The sequence below is a fragment of the Cryptomeria japonica genome, chromosome 9 (genome assembly GCF_030272615.1).
Source record: "Cryptomeria japonica chromosome 9, Sugi_1.0, whole genome shotgun sequence".
NCBI lineage: Eukaryota > Viridiplantae > Streptophyta > Pinopsida > Cupressales > Cupressaceae > Cryptomeria > Cryptomeria japonica.
In genome coordinates, this window is record NC_081413.1 from 709,881,537 (window position 1) to 709,897,626 (window position 16,090).

General features: G+C 34.8%; 1 protein-coding gene across 1 annotated transcript in view; it reads left to right on the top strand.

The window, feature by feature from the left end:
• Positions 1–16,090, top strand: part of LOC131073836 (uncharacterized) — a 54,373-nt gene that overhangs the window by 17,144 nt on the left and 21,139 nt on the right. Inside the window, exon 5 of the mRNA XM_059211904.1 lies at positions 13,461–13,515. Coding sequence (XP_059067887.1) covers positions 13,461–13,515 — 55 coding nt within the window. The remainder of the gene's footprint in view (positions 1–13,460; positions 13,516–16,090) is intronic.

The window sequence follows — 16,090 nt, forward strand, 5'->3', positions numbered from 1 at the left end:
GGTTGAATTCATTTAGTCTTTCAATATTGTTGTTTCCATTTTCACCATAAACAAGTCCAAATCCTTTTGTTCATTCCACATCATGGAGAACACTTTAACTTAGATCAAATGTGAGAAGTGCCCAACCTTGTGGTAGCGAAAAACAAACTGTGAGGACTCATATTGAATTTTCTACTCTAAGATATCCTACTCCTAAATACTAGACCTAGAGCACAACTTAATAGTATTCTACTCTTAGATACCAAACTTGGAGCACAGTTTAATAGTGTTTGACATCACCTTATCTATATAAACACACAAAATTTAGCAAAAAAGAAATGTTTCAAAGTTTTTACGACATTGTCAATGGCTATAAACATACCAAGAGAATTAGCAATACCTTGTATGATCTCTCCACACTAGTATTTTACAGAAAGCCATGAAAGCCTAACTTAGATAAAGACCTTATCAAAATCTTCTTTGGTAGCATCAAAATTAATAGACTATCTTTTGAAAGAAACATAAGAATTTGTAAAGAACCAAGGTCCTCCTTGTAGGACTCTCATGCTTTCTTCAAGTATTTGAAAGGAAAATAAGAAAAATAGATATGTCATGGCAACCACCTAAAACTGGCCAAACATGCTTCATCTTTTGAGAGCCTTGCTATGAACAACATCAATATTTAAATAGAAACCTAATAACCTCCCAATGAGGAAATTATTCATGCAATACGAAACCCTATCAACAACATAAAATATCTTCAATGTAGAACCAGAACCAACCAAGACAAAATATGCTTCTCCTAAGCAAATAACATGCAAAGCGAATCTTTGTCAACATAACAATCATAGGCCTAACTTTGAAGTAGCGCATAGTCAAATTGTGGCTTAAAATTTTTTTGGAGGTGGACCTAAAGTCCCTTGTACACTAATACAAATAGAATGATGTGCTTTAATAGAGGCAAAAATTCAACATCACCAATCTGCAAAATACTTATGCTTAGCAACATGATAGACACACCTATCTTAAGCCCAAGTAAAGGTTTTTCCACCATTAATCATTGCCCATCCCTCACCTAGTCAAAAAGCACATCCTGAACAACATGTTCAATTGAAAGAGAATCATGGGTGATTGTCGCAAAAAGAATGTCCCTATGCAGCCCCAAATTAAGGTGACCACTCAATGCATCTTCAAAACCTAAGAGACAATTACTATTAATCTGAAACCCACAACAAATTTGAAACCTCCACCCTCTCTCATATCTTCTAGGTAAATAAAAACTATGTCGCATTGCATTCTTACATATTTATATGTTCAAGCTAATAATAATTTATAAGAAAATTATATATGTGAATGTAGTTTTCAAATTATTGAGTAATAAATTCCTTTCATAAAAATGTTCTCTAGAAGACACAAAAACCATAATTTTACTTTAAATACATTTGTAATAGGCATAATGTTGAAGATTGCATACCCTTGTCATTTCTCATCTTGTTTGTGCTCATTATGGTGGAGTATTTATATTGTAATGATATGTTGAGAAGGGGAGTTCTTTTGTGTCAAGTTTGGTAGGTTATCCCACAATACTGGGTTACACTTTTTGGTACATCCTGATTTTTGTTGAAATCATACATTTTTAAGAAAATATAATGATTTAAGCTATGAAAGCTCCCATTTGAATTAATTAATTGAAGAGAGTTAGATAAAAGCCTCTTAGATCAAAATCCCTTGGATAGAACCTCTCCACTCTTAAATCATACCTCCAATGGAGTCGCCTTCACACCTATCAAAATGCTGACCAAAAAACCACTTTTACATTAACTTTTGGGGGGTCAAATGAATTCATTTAGAAGTTTTGTTTTTTCAAGTATGTAGTCCTTATTATAAGCTTTCCAAAAAGTATAATTTTTAATATATTTAATTTCACTAATATATTTACGTTTTATTTCTTATGAATGCAGGTTTTTCATCAAACATTAAGGATTGTGTTACACACGTGGAAAAATTAAAAAATAGAATTTTTTTTATAAAAAATATCTTTCCCCTACGTATTGATATCCTCATTTCAACACAAAAAGAAGAAGTTAATTTAAACGCATACAAAAAAAGTTATGCATTACAAAATACACCTTTGTCCAAATTATAATTACTCTAATTTAAAAAATTAACTAAAAAAATATGTGTAACAAAATATTATGAAAAAATATCCATCCACTATATATTGGTGTGACAAATCTATATTTAAAAAATTAGAATTTCCTTCTTGCTCTAAATATGTTATGCACTACAGAACAAATGTCACTTCTGAAAAATATTGATTATTGTAAATATTAAGTTATTAAAAGTTACATAACAATATGGACAATTCATTTCTAAGTAGCATACCTATCTTTAGAGAAATATATGTAAAGTACGCCGAGAGAGATCTTTTCCAAGACATCTACCTAATTTTTAATTTTAAATATTGTGTTTATTAATATTATTTTTCATTAATTTTATATTATAATTTGATTTGAAAATGGAATGTTTCTAAATACATCGATGGATTTAAAAGAATATTTTTTTAATTAATTTTATGTTATAATTTGATTTTAAAATGGAATGTTTCCAAACACAATGTTAGATTTAAGAGAATAATTTATTATTTTTTAACTATGTTATTATCTTTTTCAAGATGTCTATTTAATGTCTTTTATTATTTTTTAAATATATTATTAGTTTTATTAATTTTATATTATAATTTTATTTCAAAATGGAATGTTTCCAAATACATAGTTAGATTTAAAGGAAACTATTCAATGATATTAGATTTCTATAATCCATAATTTAATTGCTATTGATTGTTTCTAGATTAACCTATGTGTAATTTTTTATATCCATATTTTTGCAACGGTGAGTAATAAAAAAAACATGTAAATGATATCTACTTAAAAGAATAATCCATTTGGAGAATACTAAGATGCATGGTCATGAGATTATATTTTTTAAGATTGAAAAATGACTTAAATTTTTGTGAAGGAAAAAGATAGCTATTAAATAATAAACAAATTAAAATTAGTTGCAAAAATATCCACATCTATAATTTTAAAACAAATAATAACTATTAACAAAAGTATCATTAACATTCACCCAAAACCTAACCTTTCTAAGATACAAGAAAGGAAATACATAAAATTAAGGCATTGAGTTACATGCAAGGCAAGGGAAAAGCTGAAAACTACCTTTTTTTGTTTGTGCGAAAAGAAAAACTATGGAACAAGTTAATTGGTTTGGCATGCACTTAAAGAAAGTTTTTAACGAACATGGTATGTAATAAGGCTAAGCTCATGGTATTCAATGGGTCAATCCGCAAACATTGAAAATGCATGCAAGAATTTTCCAAATGGAAGGCATGATAATGGAGCTATAGAAAATGAAAGAAAATGCAAACTCTACCTTCCTACCACCATTGAACCGTTTCCTCAAAACTTGTGTTAGACTTAGCTACAAAATATAATTCAATACTCAATCCCAATTAAGAATGTCGTTGTAAATAATGTAGCAATGACTAATGAGCCAACATCAATAGAGAATATATATGCCAGTAGTGGAGTAGTAAATTCATTCAAACTTGAATAGGAAAAATAAGCAAAATAATATGAATTTGATTCCCCGATTAACTGGGAATTGTCATTAGTAGTTGATGATTATGAATTTCTTGGTTTCTCTAATCTTCTTTGGTGTCCTATATGAGCTCTTAGGTACCTCCACATAAAATAGTCATAATAGCAAGCCTTCCAACAACTCCAATAGAATATTCTAGAAAGTGCAATAAATAACATTCACAAATCAAATAATACAAGATTATTAATGAAAAAGTAAAAAAATATTTTACAATGAAAAACATTACAATCAATGGCAGAAAAAAGGCATGTAAGTTTTAAAATATTGAAGAACCTCATGCTTCCCATGGCCCAAGCATTCAAATTATTTGCAATGATGTCCATAGCTTATTCACCTCTATCTATGTCAAATCAATTACCTTATTCCTCCCTTGGGTGTAAGTAAAAGACACCGATGCATAGAATCCTTTGATAGAAACAACTTCATATATCCTTGATTTTATGGATCATCAGTTTCATTAATATGGATGAGTCACATTCTATCCAAGTTCTACAAATTTTTTGGTACGAAAAAACAAAATTTTGAATGCAACAAAAATATTCTTGAAGGTGAGAGAGGACTCATGTGTATTTAAATAATAAACATCCAAATCTTATAATTCAAAGGAAACTTGCCAATTAATTTATAATCAATGTAAATTTATCAATATAAATAGAAATTTATCTTTTAAATTGTATTTTGAAATGATTTTATAAATTTATCTTTTAAATTGTATTTTGAAATGAATTTTTTGAAATAGAAGGTTGAAAATTTAGAAACTTCCAAACTATCCATTATTTATCTTCTTTTTTTTCCTTTTTGTTTTATCACATGGATAAGAAAGTGTGTTGTCACTATATATTTATGTCTCTTGCCATAATTAATGGATGGGTGTCAACTTTAATCACGGGAGTTTTTATTAACAAACATTCTTCAATTCATTATGTGAGTAATTTTTTTTTTTTTAAATATTTAGAATCTATGAAAAATCTCACAAATCGGCAGTTTACTTCATCTTCAAATTCTTAATGGTTTAGCTGCTATAAGTGTTAGAAACTGAAGATTTGGTGCAAAATGTCGATTTTATTGTCAAGTTTGGCCAAAAAGTGTAACTTAGTATTATGGGATCACTTTGGCTCATGGTTTGATCCTTATCCATGTATTTTGTACTCATTTTGTGTGTGGTCATTATGGTGGAGTCTTTATAATGTAATCAAGTTGAGAAGGGGCATACTTTTGTGTCAAGTTTGGCTCATGGTTTGATCCTTATCCATGTTGTATATTTTTGTACATTTCTCATATATTGCACCTTATATTTTTTGCATTTGCACTTATTCCCAAATATCTATCACCTACACACCATTTATCATACATATCCTAATACATTGTCATTGTGTCATGATTTTCTCTTTGACATCCAAGGGTAATTTTGAACCGGGGACTTAGAATTAATGTAAGGTACATGGGATTGTTCTACAAATTAAATTTTTTTATCTGAATTTCTGAATTTTTGTAGCCTTTCCTATTACTTGTTAAGAGTATACTTTAAACATGTTTGTGTAAATTGTTGTTGAATGCTTGTATTGAAGGATAGTCAATGCATAATTAATTCACATTAATTATCTAGGGGAATTTTTTTCTAGGAACATTTATACCTAAAAACATATACCTACATTAGAATCAAAATAGGCATCAAAATCACATAGAACATATGCATGCTTAAATAATCTTGTCTTTGATTACTTTCTATAATTATAAAATTGATTAAAAAAGAAGATTGATCAAGAAGAACTTAACCATATTAATCTAAAAATCTATAAACTTCCCAAAATGTGTTTCTAAATACCACTCTTTACAAGTATTTAGTTACTAGAGATCAATGTGAAGTCTTTATTAGAGTACTTTTTTCTAGGTCATATTACGAGTTAAAAATTAGTCCCACAGTAGATATTAGTTTCACATGCTTGGGTCAAACCTAAGAGGCTCACAATTAGCACATAACAAGATTTTAGTGTATTTTCACAATCACCTTTTTTAGTCAAAGTGAATTGAATTTTCAAAGTTGGACAAAGAATTGTATGATGCAACAACAATTTGTTGAATTGATGAACAACAATCATAAGGGATGTTGCTCAAATATATTAAAAAATAATATTTACATTGGAGTATACCTTTCTATGAGAGCTAAAAACTAGGAACAAACAAAATCTTGGACAAGAGCTAGTGTACAACATTACATATTCCAATTGCAAGCATACACAAAGCTAAATACATACATAAACATGAAAAATTAGGTCAAGGCAAGAGGAGTTCCAATCCCATCTAGGAGGTTAGTGGGGAACTCCACACCCATCAAAGCCACCAAACCAAGAATTTTTTTTTAAAATCCAAACCCTTTGTCACCAATCTCAAACTTCACACAACTAAACCTAGAATGGAGGAAATAATAAAGGGAACCAAGGAACTATATCACCCCTATTCAACATTCAATCAAAATCGGAGGGAAGAGGAATTCCATTAGCATACCTAGTGATTGACAAAACCTCATCCAAAGTGTCCAAGAAAGGTTTCTTAATAAAAAAAGAAGCTAAATAATGAATAATGTCCCCTCTCCCCCCCATCCAAGAGAACAACTAGAAACATGTAAGTAAGAACTCATCCCCAAGAATCCACTACACAACAAAAATTAACAAGTCATTGTTTGTATTGAATACGTTCTATAGTCTTTTCTCTAAAATGAGGCCCAAAAAGGCAAGTTGATGATGCAGACACTAGGAGAAAATAACAAAAAAAATTGTCAAAATTTGATGTACGATTTAGAATTTGTGGATGCATGAACTTAGCTATAACGACTATTGGTATGCTTCCCCTAGGGATGGATGAGATTCTCCATAATGCCTAAACAAGAGAAGGCACTACTAAAGATAATGTAGAAACTAGCAATTGCACCTTGGTGTGCAATGGATACGATAAAGATGTGTGCAAAGTCAGTTATGGAAAAATTTAGTTTATTTTTTGCATACATTTGTGCAATACTTGAGTTCAAATGGTAGGTTGTTTAGGAAATGTTGTTTTTTGTGCAATGGAGGTCTCAATGGAGAAGTGATGACTTTAAAATAACTATGCATCCACTTACAAGTATCGATACATGACTAAAAACCATATGAATGGGGAAGGTAACCATGATCCATTACTAATAGGCTCATGCTATGTTTGCAATAGGGAGAGAGGGAGATATAGGGATGGAAAGAATAGAGGAGGACGAGAAAATGAGAGAGATGGGTAGAGAGATATAGGTAAAGAGGAAGATAAAGATTTAGGTGGAGATGGATATGGAGAAGGGGAAGGATGTGTGTGTGTGTGTGTGTGTGTGTGTGTGTGTGAGAGAGAGAGAGAGAGAGAGAGAGAGAGAGAGAGAGAGAGAGAGAGAGAGAGAGAGAGAGAGAGAGAGAGAGAGAGAGAGAGAGAGAGAGAGAGAGAGAGAGAGGTAAGGAGATAGATATAGGGGATAAATAATGATAGAAGGATGGAAAGAGAAAGAGAGGGAGACAATAAAAGGGTGAGATAGAGAGATCAAAACCAAAGGCGATTCAATGATCATTAAGTGATGGCTTTAAAATAACTATACATCCACTTACAAGTAGCGAGACATGAATAAAAAACCTATGAATGGGGAAGGTGATCATGATCCATTAAAAACAGGCTCATGCTATGTTTGCAATAGGGAGAGAGGGAGATATAGGGATGGAAAGAATAGAGGAAGAAGAGAAAATGAGAGAGATGGGTAGAGAGATATAGGTAAAGAGGAATATAAAGATATAGGTGGAGATAGATATGGATAAGGGGAAGGTTATGAGAGTGAGAGAGAGAGAGAGAGAGAGAGAGAGAGAGAGAGAGAGAGAGAGAGAGAGAGAGAGAGAGAGAGAGAGAGAGAGAGAGAGAGAGAGAGAGAGAGAGAGAGAGAGAGAGAGAGAGAGAGAGAGAGAGAGAAGAGTAAGAGAGAGATAAAGTGAGAGGTAAGGAGATAGAGATAGAGGAGAAATAATGATAGAAGGATGGAGAGGTAAAGAGAGAGGGAGACAATAAAAGGGAGAGATAGAGGGATCAAAACCAAAGGTGATTCAATGATCATTAAGGAAAAACACTTTGACAATTTTGAGTTTTGACACTCAGGGTGAATAATCAAAGTATAAGGGGGAACATGACCTTTTGAACATACAAACACATTGAAACTATCTTGGCTCAATTTCAATTGATGAAAAAATAGGATAGGTGTAGAAAATAGGCAAAGACTTTATGTATCTTGAGGGTTACAAATCTAAGCACTACCAATTTCTATGATTGCAGTTCGCATATTTTTTAATAAAAAAACTAAAAATTAAATAAACATTAAATATTTTGTATAGTGTTCACACTAACTAAAAACTAACTTGAAAATCAACACTTATTTAAATATTTATAAAAATAATAATATTTAAAAATTAAAAGTAGCCCTAATTATTGTTTTGCTTTGAAATTATTTAAAAGATATTTTATACTTATTTTTATTGTTTAAACTAACTATTTAGTATATTATTATATTTCTTTAAAAATTGAATGAATAAAAAAGCTAAAATAATTAAATAAATAAACAATGTAAACAAAATAATCATCACATTTGTAAAGTAAAATAAAATATTTTTAAAAATAAATAAATTCAAATAGTTTTTATTTTTTATGAGTAAATAGCTGCAGGGGGCAGCACCCATTTATATTAATATAAAAAGATTTTTACATAGAAATATATTCAGTAGTCTGATATAAAAAGACTAAATTTAAACTCCATATTCTACCACTAGACTGTCCTACTAAATCCAAAATGGGCCAGCTACACCTGTATTATATCCAGCAGTATCACCAAAATTTGCCAGTATCTAGACAACCCTACCAACTATGGCCAACCTATACAACCTACTAGAAACAAGAAAAAAACATAGGAATAAATGAGCACTGCTCAAAATTCAGGGTTTCTACCCTGCAATACACATAAGACAAAACATAACCACGATCTTCACATGACCCCAACATCTGCATCCTTTGGTTCAATGGCATCTGGGTCACCTTCCTCGTCCTGATCAAGCGCCTTTTCTTTTTGGGCAATAATAGCTCTTAGGACCACCATACATTCCAAACCACAATCTGCACGAGCTTCAAAGTCTGCCATTTCTTTAGGGAGACAATCATCATCCAGGTTCCACTCCTCGCCACGACCAAATCCCCACTCATTTTTAGGGTCTTCCTCCCCATTTTCCATAATTCCAATATCTTTCCTATCACACAAACCCTCCACCACAACATATTGCCTCCTCCAAGACTTGCTAAAGTTGGGTAGTATGCATGTGGCCCTTAGCAGGAAGGAGATATTTCGGTCCTTTGTCTCCCATTCTGCAACCATACTCTCCTAATCAAGAGCTTACACAACCACAAATTTCTTAACCTCAACACCCGCACCAAGAGACATGTAAGAATTTTGTGGAAGGGGGGTGCACAAATTAGCATCAACATTGTCCAAGATAGTGTCAATCTCCCCCAAAAAAGAATGCCTGAAGATCATTTGGGTGATCTTCTGGACTCTTTGCTTACTCACCCCCATATATATCAACATGGCAACAAACATGGTTGGGATGCCCGATTTTACTCGATATCAGTGGTAAGCTCTGATAAAATCCCCACCCAAAATTCTTTTCACAACATGCAAAATGAGGGGGTGTTTAGTGGCCATTATTGCTAATAACCGCTTATCAAAAATTTCCCCAAGAATGTCATCTAGCGTTTTGTAGCCTCCAGCATAATAGGCATGTCCATCCCTAGCTATACTGCATCTCACAACCCTACCACTTCAACCTAGCTCTTAGCAACCAAATGCAATGTGAAGACAGAGAAACAAAAAGCCTATTAATAGACACATCCATGTATTGTCATGAACACTGAGAAAGAATGAGATGTCCAATCACCCTAATCATTAATTCTCTTACATGCCACACAAATTCCAAGCCGACACAACTTGAGTTTTCAATGAGATTGGTAATCTGGCTCTTATTGGTCATGTCAAATCATACCTAGCCGAAGCATATGAAAAAATAATACATTAATCCACCTGTCCTTAAATGAAAAAGGGATAAAATAATGCCACTTCGAGATATTGTTAAACCACCAAGCCAACCCAATTGGTTTCATGATGTGACCCATAGTGCAAAGGAATTATGGATCGATTAACAACATCACCACTTTTGCCAATCTATCTGCCACCTCATTGCATTCCCGATACATGTGACTTATGCGATAGTCATCCAATCCATCCAAAATAGTTTTGATTGGGCATAGCCATTGGTTAAGGATCCATCTTGGAGTCTCATTCTTCCTAATTGCATTAATCACATACAATGAGTCACCCTCCAGGTGGATTCTTCGAGCCCCACCAATGACTCCAGCCTGGAGGCCACACAATGTATCTTGAAATCCTACCACATTGTTTATGGAAAACCCAACATGCTCTGTCATCTCAACTACAGAATTTCCTTGCTCACCTCTGATAACATAGCCAATACGTTGGGACCCAGGTTGCCAATCGATGCCCCATCAAAATTAATCTTGACCCAGCTAGGTTCAGGGGCACTCCACTGGACCAAAGGTATGGGATTGGTCAGAAGATTGCTGTAGTCACTTCCAAATAGAGTGGGAATAGAGAGGTTTGAGAAGGTTAGTTTCATTTTACTATCCCATCTAGTGTATGAATTCTTCTTCAATTTTTTCAATTTGGTAGCTTGATTTGCAACATCAATCAATTGGGTTTCAATCTTCTGACAAAGGTTCTCTAAGCCCATGATTTTGTCCTGAAAAATTCTTTAGTTGTGCTCCTTCCATAGTTCCCAAATCAGTAGGGAGGGAAGGATCAACCATAAATCCCCAAAGACTACTTTTGAGGAATATCGCGACCACATCCTAAACCAATCATCAATCTCGATCGGGAAGGGGCAAGTAAAATTCAACTTTTGCATGAAATACCACCAACAATTGCTTGCATTTTCACAGGACAAGAGCAAGTGGTCGACAAACTCTGAGTTTTATCCACAAAGAACACATCTGTTAGGCCCCTGCACACCAAATCTCATGAGTCTATCACTAGTTAGAATTTTCTCTTGTAGTGCCTGTAGACACCTAAAATTGTCATGTCTAATTAAATAAATATTTTATTTATTTAATTATCTAAGCCTAATTCTTCTATTAATTAAATAAATTTATTTATTTAATTAATTCATTTATCCTCTTCTAGCCTTATTTCTCATTTAAATAAATACATCTATTTATTTAAATTATCCTTTTCCTAAATTAAATAAATATTTTATTTATTTAATTATCCCATTCTTCTATTAATTAAATAAATCTTTATTTATTTAATTAATTCATTAGCCTTTTCTACCCATGACACATGTCATTCATCTCTTAATTCCTACACTACCTACCTCTTTCATTATTTTATTATTTCCTCTACCTACCCTCTAATCCTAGCCGACCTCCTTTTTTTACACCTCTCAATCTTATCCCTCCATTTCTTATTGTGTCTTCTATATAAGGAGATGCTTTCTTAATTATCAAACCCTAATGACCTAATCGACAATCTTGAGGACTTGGTTACACTACGATCCTACTTGTAACCACATTTCGTTCTTTGTTGAGCTCTTGTGCATATAAAAATCTAAGAGCAAATATATCAAACAAGATCAATGGAGATAGGAAGAATGGAGATCAAAACCCTATTGGACATGTGATGGTATAATCTTTGTGATTTCATTTTATTTACATTGTCTTAGGTAATCTTCATATGTTATGGTGGATCTTTGTGTAGCGTCGTAAATTGTACGCACTTGCTAGGGTGGTACAATTTCACACCTAGTTTAGCACCCGCCTTGGCGCATTTTGTATTTTGCATTGCATTTCCCCTTTAGCACTTAATTGATTAAATTAATTAGGTCTAAGGTTCTATTTCATCATCTTCCATATCATAAAGTTGGGCCCTTTCATTAAAGTGTGCCCTTTTCATTTTATTCCTCCAATACATCATTTAATCAAAAACCCTAATTAGGTCCTATTTTGAACTTGGGGGCTTGATTTCGGAGGTCAAAACATCTCGAAACCACTTGTAACTTTGGGATTCTCTCTAAAATCATCATATCCAACGGCCCTGAAAATTTGGTGAAAAGTTGTCGGGACCATGGCGCCTGGAGAGGACCATGGCACCCGGAGTGCACATGGTCCCGGACATTTTTCCCAAAATTTTAGGAGCGTGATCCAAGCATAAAATAAAGCTTAACCCCAAGAAATTGGCAGGAGATTCAATCTCTAGGTCGGCCAAAAGTTGAAATTAAGACCTAGGGTTTCATATATAAGAGCTCTCTTTCTTCATTTGAAAGGATGGGAATTTTTGGCTTCAAGGACCTTCTATGCAGCGAAAGAGCAGATCTTTAAAGACTTCAACAACATTCAACATTCATCCATCAAGAATTATATCAATTTCATTCATCCATTTAGGGCTTTGAAGGCATTGAAGAACAATAAGGGATCACCGACTGAAGATTGGCTTGTACCCCTTCCTTGGGGTTGGGTATGATTTCATGTTGTTTTCATGTCTTTGCATAAGCCTCATTATATCATTTGTATTCATGCTTTAGATCACTCTGCATCTTGATTTAGAGCATTTACATTATCATTTACAAGCAATTAGGGTTTACTTTCTAGGTTGCTCTAGTTTGCTTACTTGCATTTTAGGATCTTGCACACACACAAGGTCTGCACACACACTACTTTTACAATACAACTTGGCTATTTGTGGAGGTGTAAATCACCAAAGCGGGGGTTTGACTAAGGCAAAACCCTATATAGCCGCCTAAAACACCTTTTCAGATATAAGTGCAGATTTCGGGATTCGGACGATGCCGCAAGTTGCAGATCCGGAAGAAGCAGACGGAGACAGACCTTCCCACCAAATTTCAGAGCAAAAGACCAGGACAGGGGCGTGGGGCGCCCTGGTCCTGCCAGGATAGGGGCGTTGGGCGCCCTGGTCCTTCTGTCAGACAACAAGTTTTCAGCATTTTTGACAGCTTTCCATGTTGCAAAACAACAGTTTTCGGAGCAGTTTCAGGGGCAGAATCAGGACAGTGGCGCCCGCGCCCCCGTCCCAAACATTTTCATTCATATTTTAACACTGGGTATGCATTTACTTTCTTGTTTTTTCCTTGTGTTTACAGCTTTTCATTGTTTAATCTCAATTCTGCAATCTTGTTATTAGTTCATACTTGCATTTTGGGATTAGGACTTGAACTTGCATCATTTTATCTTTCAATTACAACAAAGGAATAGAAATCCTAATAGGTAGCCCATGGCTCTCTCTTTCACAAAAAGAATTAGCCAATTGTGTGATACCTCTAGGCTCTTTCGTATTCCACAAGTGTGTGGTTGAAAGTGAGATTAGGGCATGTTTGCTTAGTATCACTTTTTCCCCTACACACTTTGTTATTGTTAGGCTAGGGTTTGGTGGTTGAATTCATTTAGCCTTTCAATTTTGTTATTATTGTTATCCATTTTCACCATATACATTTTGGCACGCCCGGTGGGACTCTTGTCCCTTTGTATTTAACCTCCTTGTTGCAGATTTTGCATTTTTGAAGTTGCAGATCGGACGTTTTCGACAACATTTTTTGTATTTCCGCGTCTGCGTATATTCGGATCGCGTTCCTAATTTTCTGGCGCATCTACGACAACCTAAATTGCATCTATGTTATTAGCGACATTTTGTTTTGCAGGTTTCGGAACCCTGCATTTTTGTCCTGAAGTCGCATCTGTGAGGTTTCTAGCCAGGTCTGTGTTCGAAAACCGCGTCTGCGTTCGGGAGACGCATCTGTGTCTCTCAGAACCACGTCTGTGTCACAGAGCCACGTTTGTGTAGAGGGTAACCGCGTCTGTGTTCACCAATTTTGAATTTTGGATTTTTCATTGATTCAGTTTTTCGGATTTTGCATTTAGGGTTTCGGATTTGGTTTATTTGGCAGTAACATTTTCAGATCTAGCTAACAAAATTGGTGCAGCTTGTCTTGAAGGCAAAACGTTTTGTTGAAGGCCCCTATTTTCACAAAGTCTTTTGGGTTTTAAAATTTACCTAACTTGTGTGCTTGCAGGAAGGGGTGATCATTTGAAACAATTCAAACTACTAACAACTCTTTGTTGCAGGTCCTTGGCAAGGGTTTTTTATTTTTATTGTGTGCCTTGTTTTCATAGACTAGCAAACACTTCCATTGGTGCACTAAAATTGAATCATTGTCTTTTGTGTCTTGAGCAATAGGCTCTTTTTGTTTAGTCTTTAGAGGGCTTGTCTTCCCGTGTGGTCATTAGGACTACTAGTGAGAAGAGAACGACCCAAGTGGTAGCGAGGAAAACCCACCTCTTCCGAACCACTATAATCAAATGTATTCATGGTGAAAACTATGAATAACGTGTGTTGATTAGTTCATACCGACACTATGTCTCCCCATAAACCCGTTTGATCAAATTTATTTGATCATTTTTAGGGCGTAACCCCTACCGACTGGGAGCCTTCTGTATTTATAGAGCTGAAAGTGCCGCATGTATGGCCACACGAGCGGATGCCCTTACTAGCACCTTTTTGTTTTAGAAGCCCAAATCCTTCTAGTTGTTGGGGCAAGAGGTCGGACCTCTAGTAGCGGCCCACACACATACGGTTCTTAGTAGAGATACAAAGTTCGCCACGAGGAGTTTTCGTGGGGACTGATGCTTGGCTGACCCAAGAAGTGAGTGCCGAGGGTGGAGCTAGTGAGGTCAAGCATCTAAGTATCCGCTTTGAATAGCGTAGCCTCGGGGGTAAAACCCTATGTGGGATCAACAACTATTGTCTTGGCCAGCCATAAGAATTGTGCTTGACTTATGTTAAACATTCAAACATTCAAGACCAAACAACAAAACATTGTGTATTTTGTGTCTTCAAGTGTATGCAAAAATATTTTTATATCAAACAACACACTTTTTTGGAGTCCTTTTTGAGTCTAGACACTTACAAACATTGGGTCCTCATCAACATTGTGTCCTCTTGTCATGAAAAAACAGTCAAACAGTCAGATTTGGTCACAACAAAACAACTTCACAGATTGGAAAAATTCACAAAAAGTTGTAGAAACGCGTTTGTGTTTGGCATAATAGCGTCTGTGTTGTCTAGCCGCATCTGTGCAAGGCAGAATCGCGTCTGTGCTCCAACAGTAAACATTACACTTTGCAAAAAAAAAAAAAGTCTCAGAAACGCATCTGTGTTGAGTAGAGACACGTCTATGTCTGGAAACCACGTCTGTGAAGTATACAGGTGCGTCTGTGTCCAGAATTGCAAAAAATTTCACAGTCCAGCAAACAAAAGAAATCAGTTTCGAAATTCTTGAGCTTCCTAGATCATTTCTCCAGGGTTTCATTTAGCATTCAACCTATTTTTGGGTCTCACATAGTCCATCATTGCTTTACATCTCTCATTACATTCACAATTGTCTAAACTTGAGTCAAAAGGTCACTTGCTTGTCCTCACTATACTTTGTCAACACACTACATACAACAACACTTTGCTAAGTGGTCCCTCATCAAGGCTTCTTACCTTTGGGTCTCATTTGGTCTTACTTAGAGTCAAGGTCAACTTACCTCATCAAGAGAAACTATCCTCTCTTTGGAAGTCACACCTACTCTACTACATACATACTTGGTCTTACACTTTGGACATTGCAAGTACACCTCAGATTCATTTACACTCCATCCAACTCTTGGTCTTCCATACTTTTTCCATTTTCATCTAGTCTCACACATCTTGGTCAATACCTAGTTCATGGTTGAAACCTGTCTTCAAAAATCTAGGAGAGAAGCTAAAGAGGCTCAAGAGTCCGCAAACATGAGTTCTTATGAGTATGACAATGATATCTTTTTCAATACTGGTCATAACACATTACCTGACATGGATGTCTATAGAAACATTCCAAATGTTGAGAACACGGACACTACAAACAACAATGCTACACACAATGACAATATGGACAACTTTTCAATACATTCAGCAGATGTGGAAGAATCTATTATGAATCCCCATTTCAATCGGTTGGTTGAAGAAATAATGAGGAGGGATAGACAATACTTCTTACAAATGATGGCACAAAGTGGAGCCAAGATACCTCATGATTTTGACATGTCTCAAATAATGGAAAATCGACCTTTGCAACAAACTCACTCCAACATGGATCAAAGGAGGCCTAATAGTGGAGGAAATAGAGGACCATATATGGTACCTGAATCACCATCATCTTTGCTTCAAAAACCAAAGGTCCCACACACACATGGTCAAGCATATGATACTCACCTTCGCAGACCATTATGGAAGTCTTATGCAGACAGA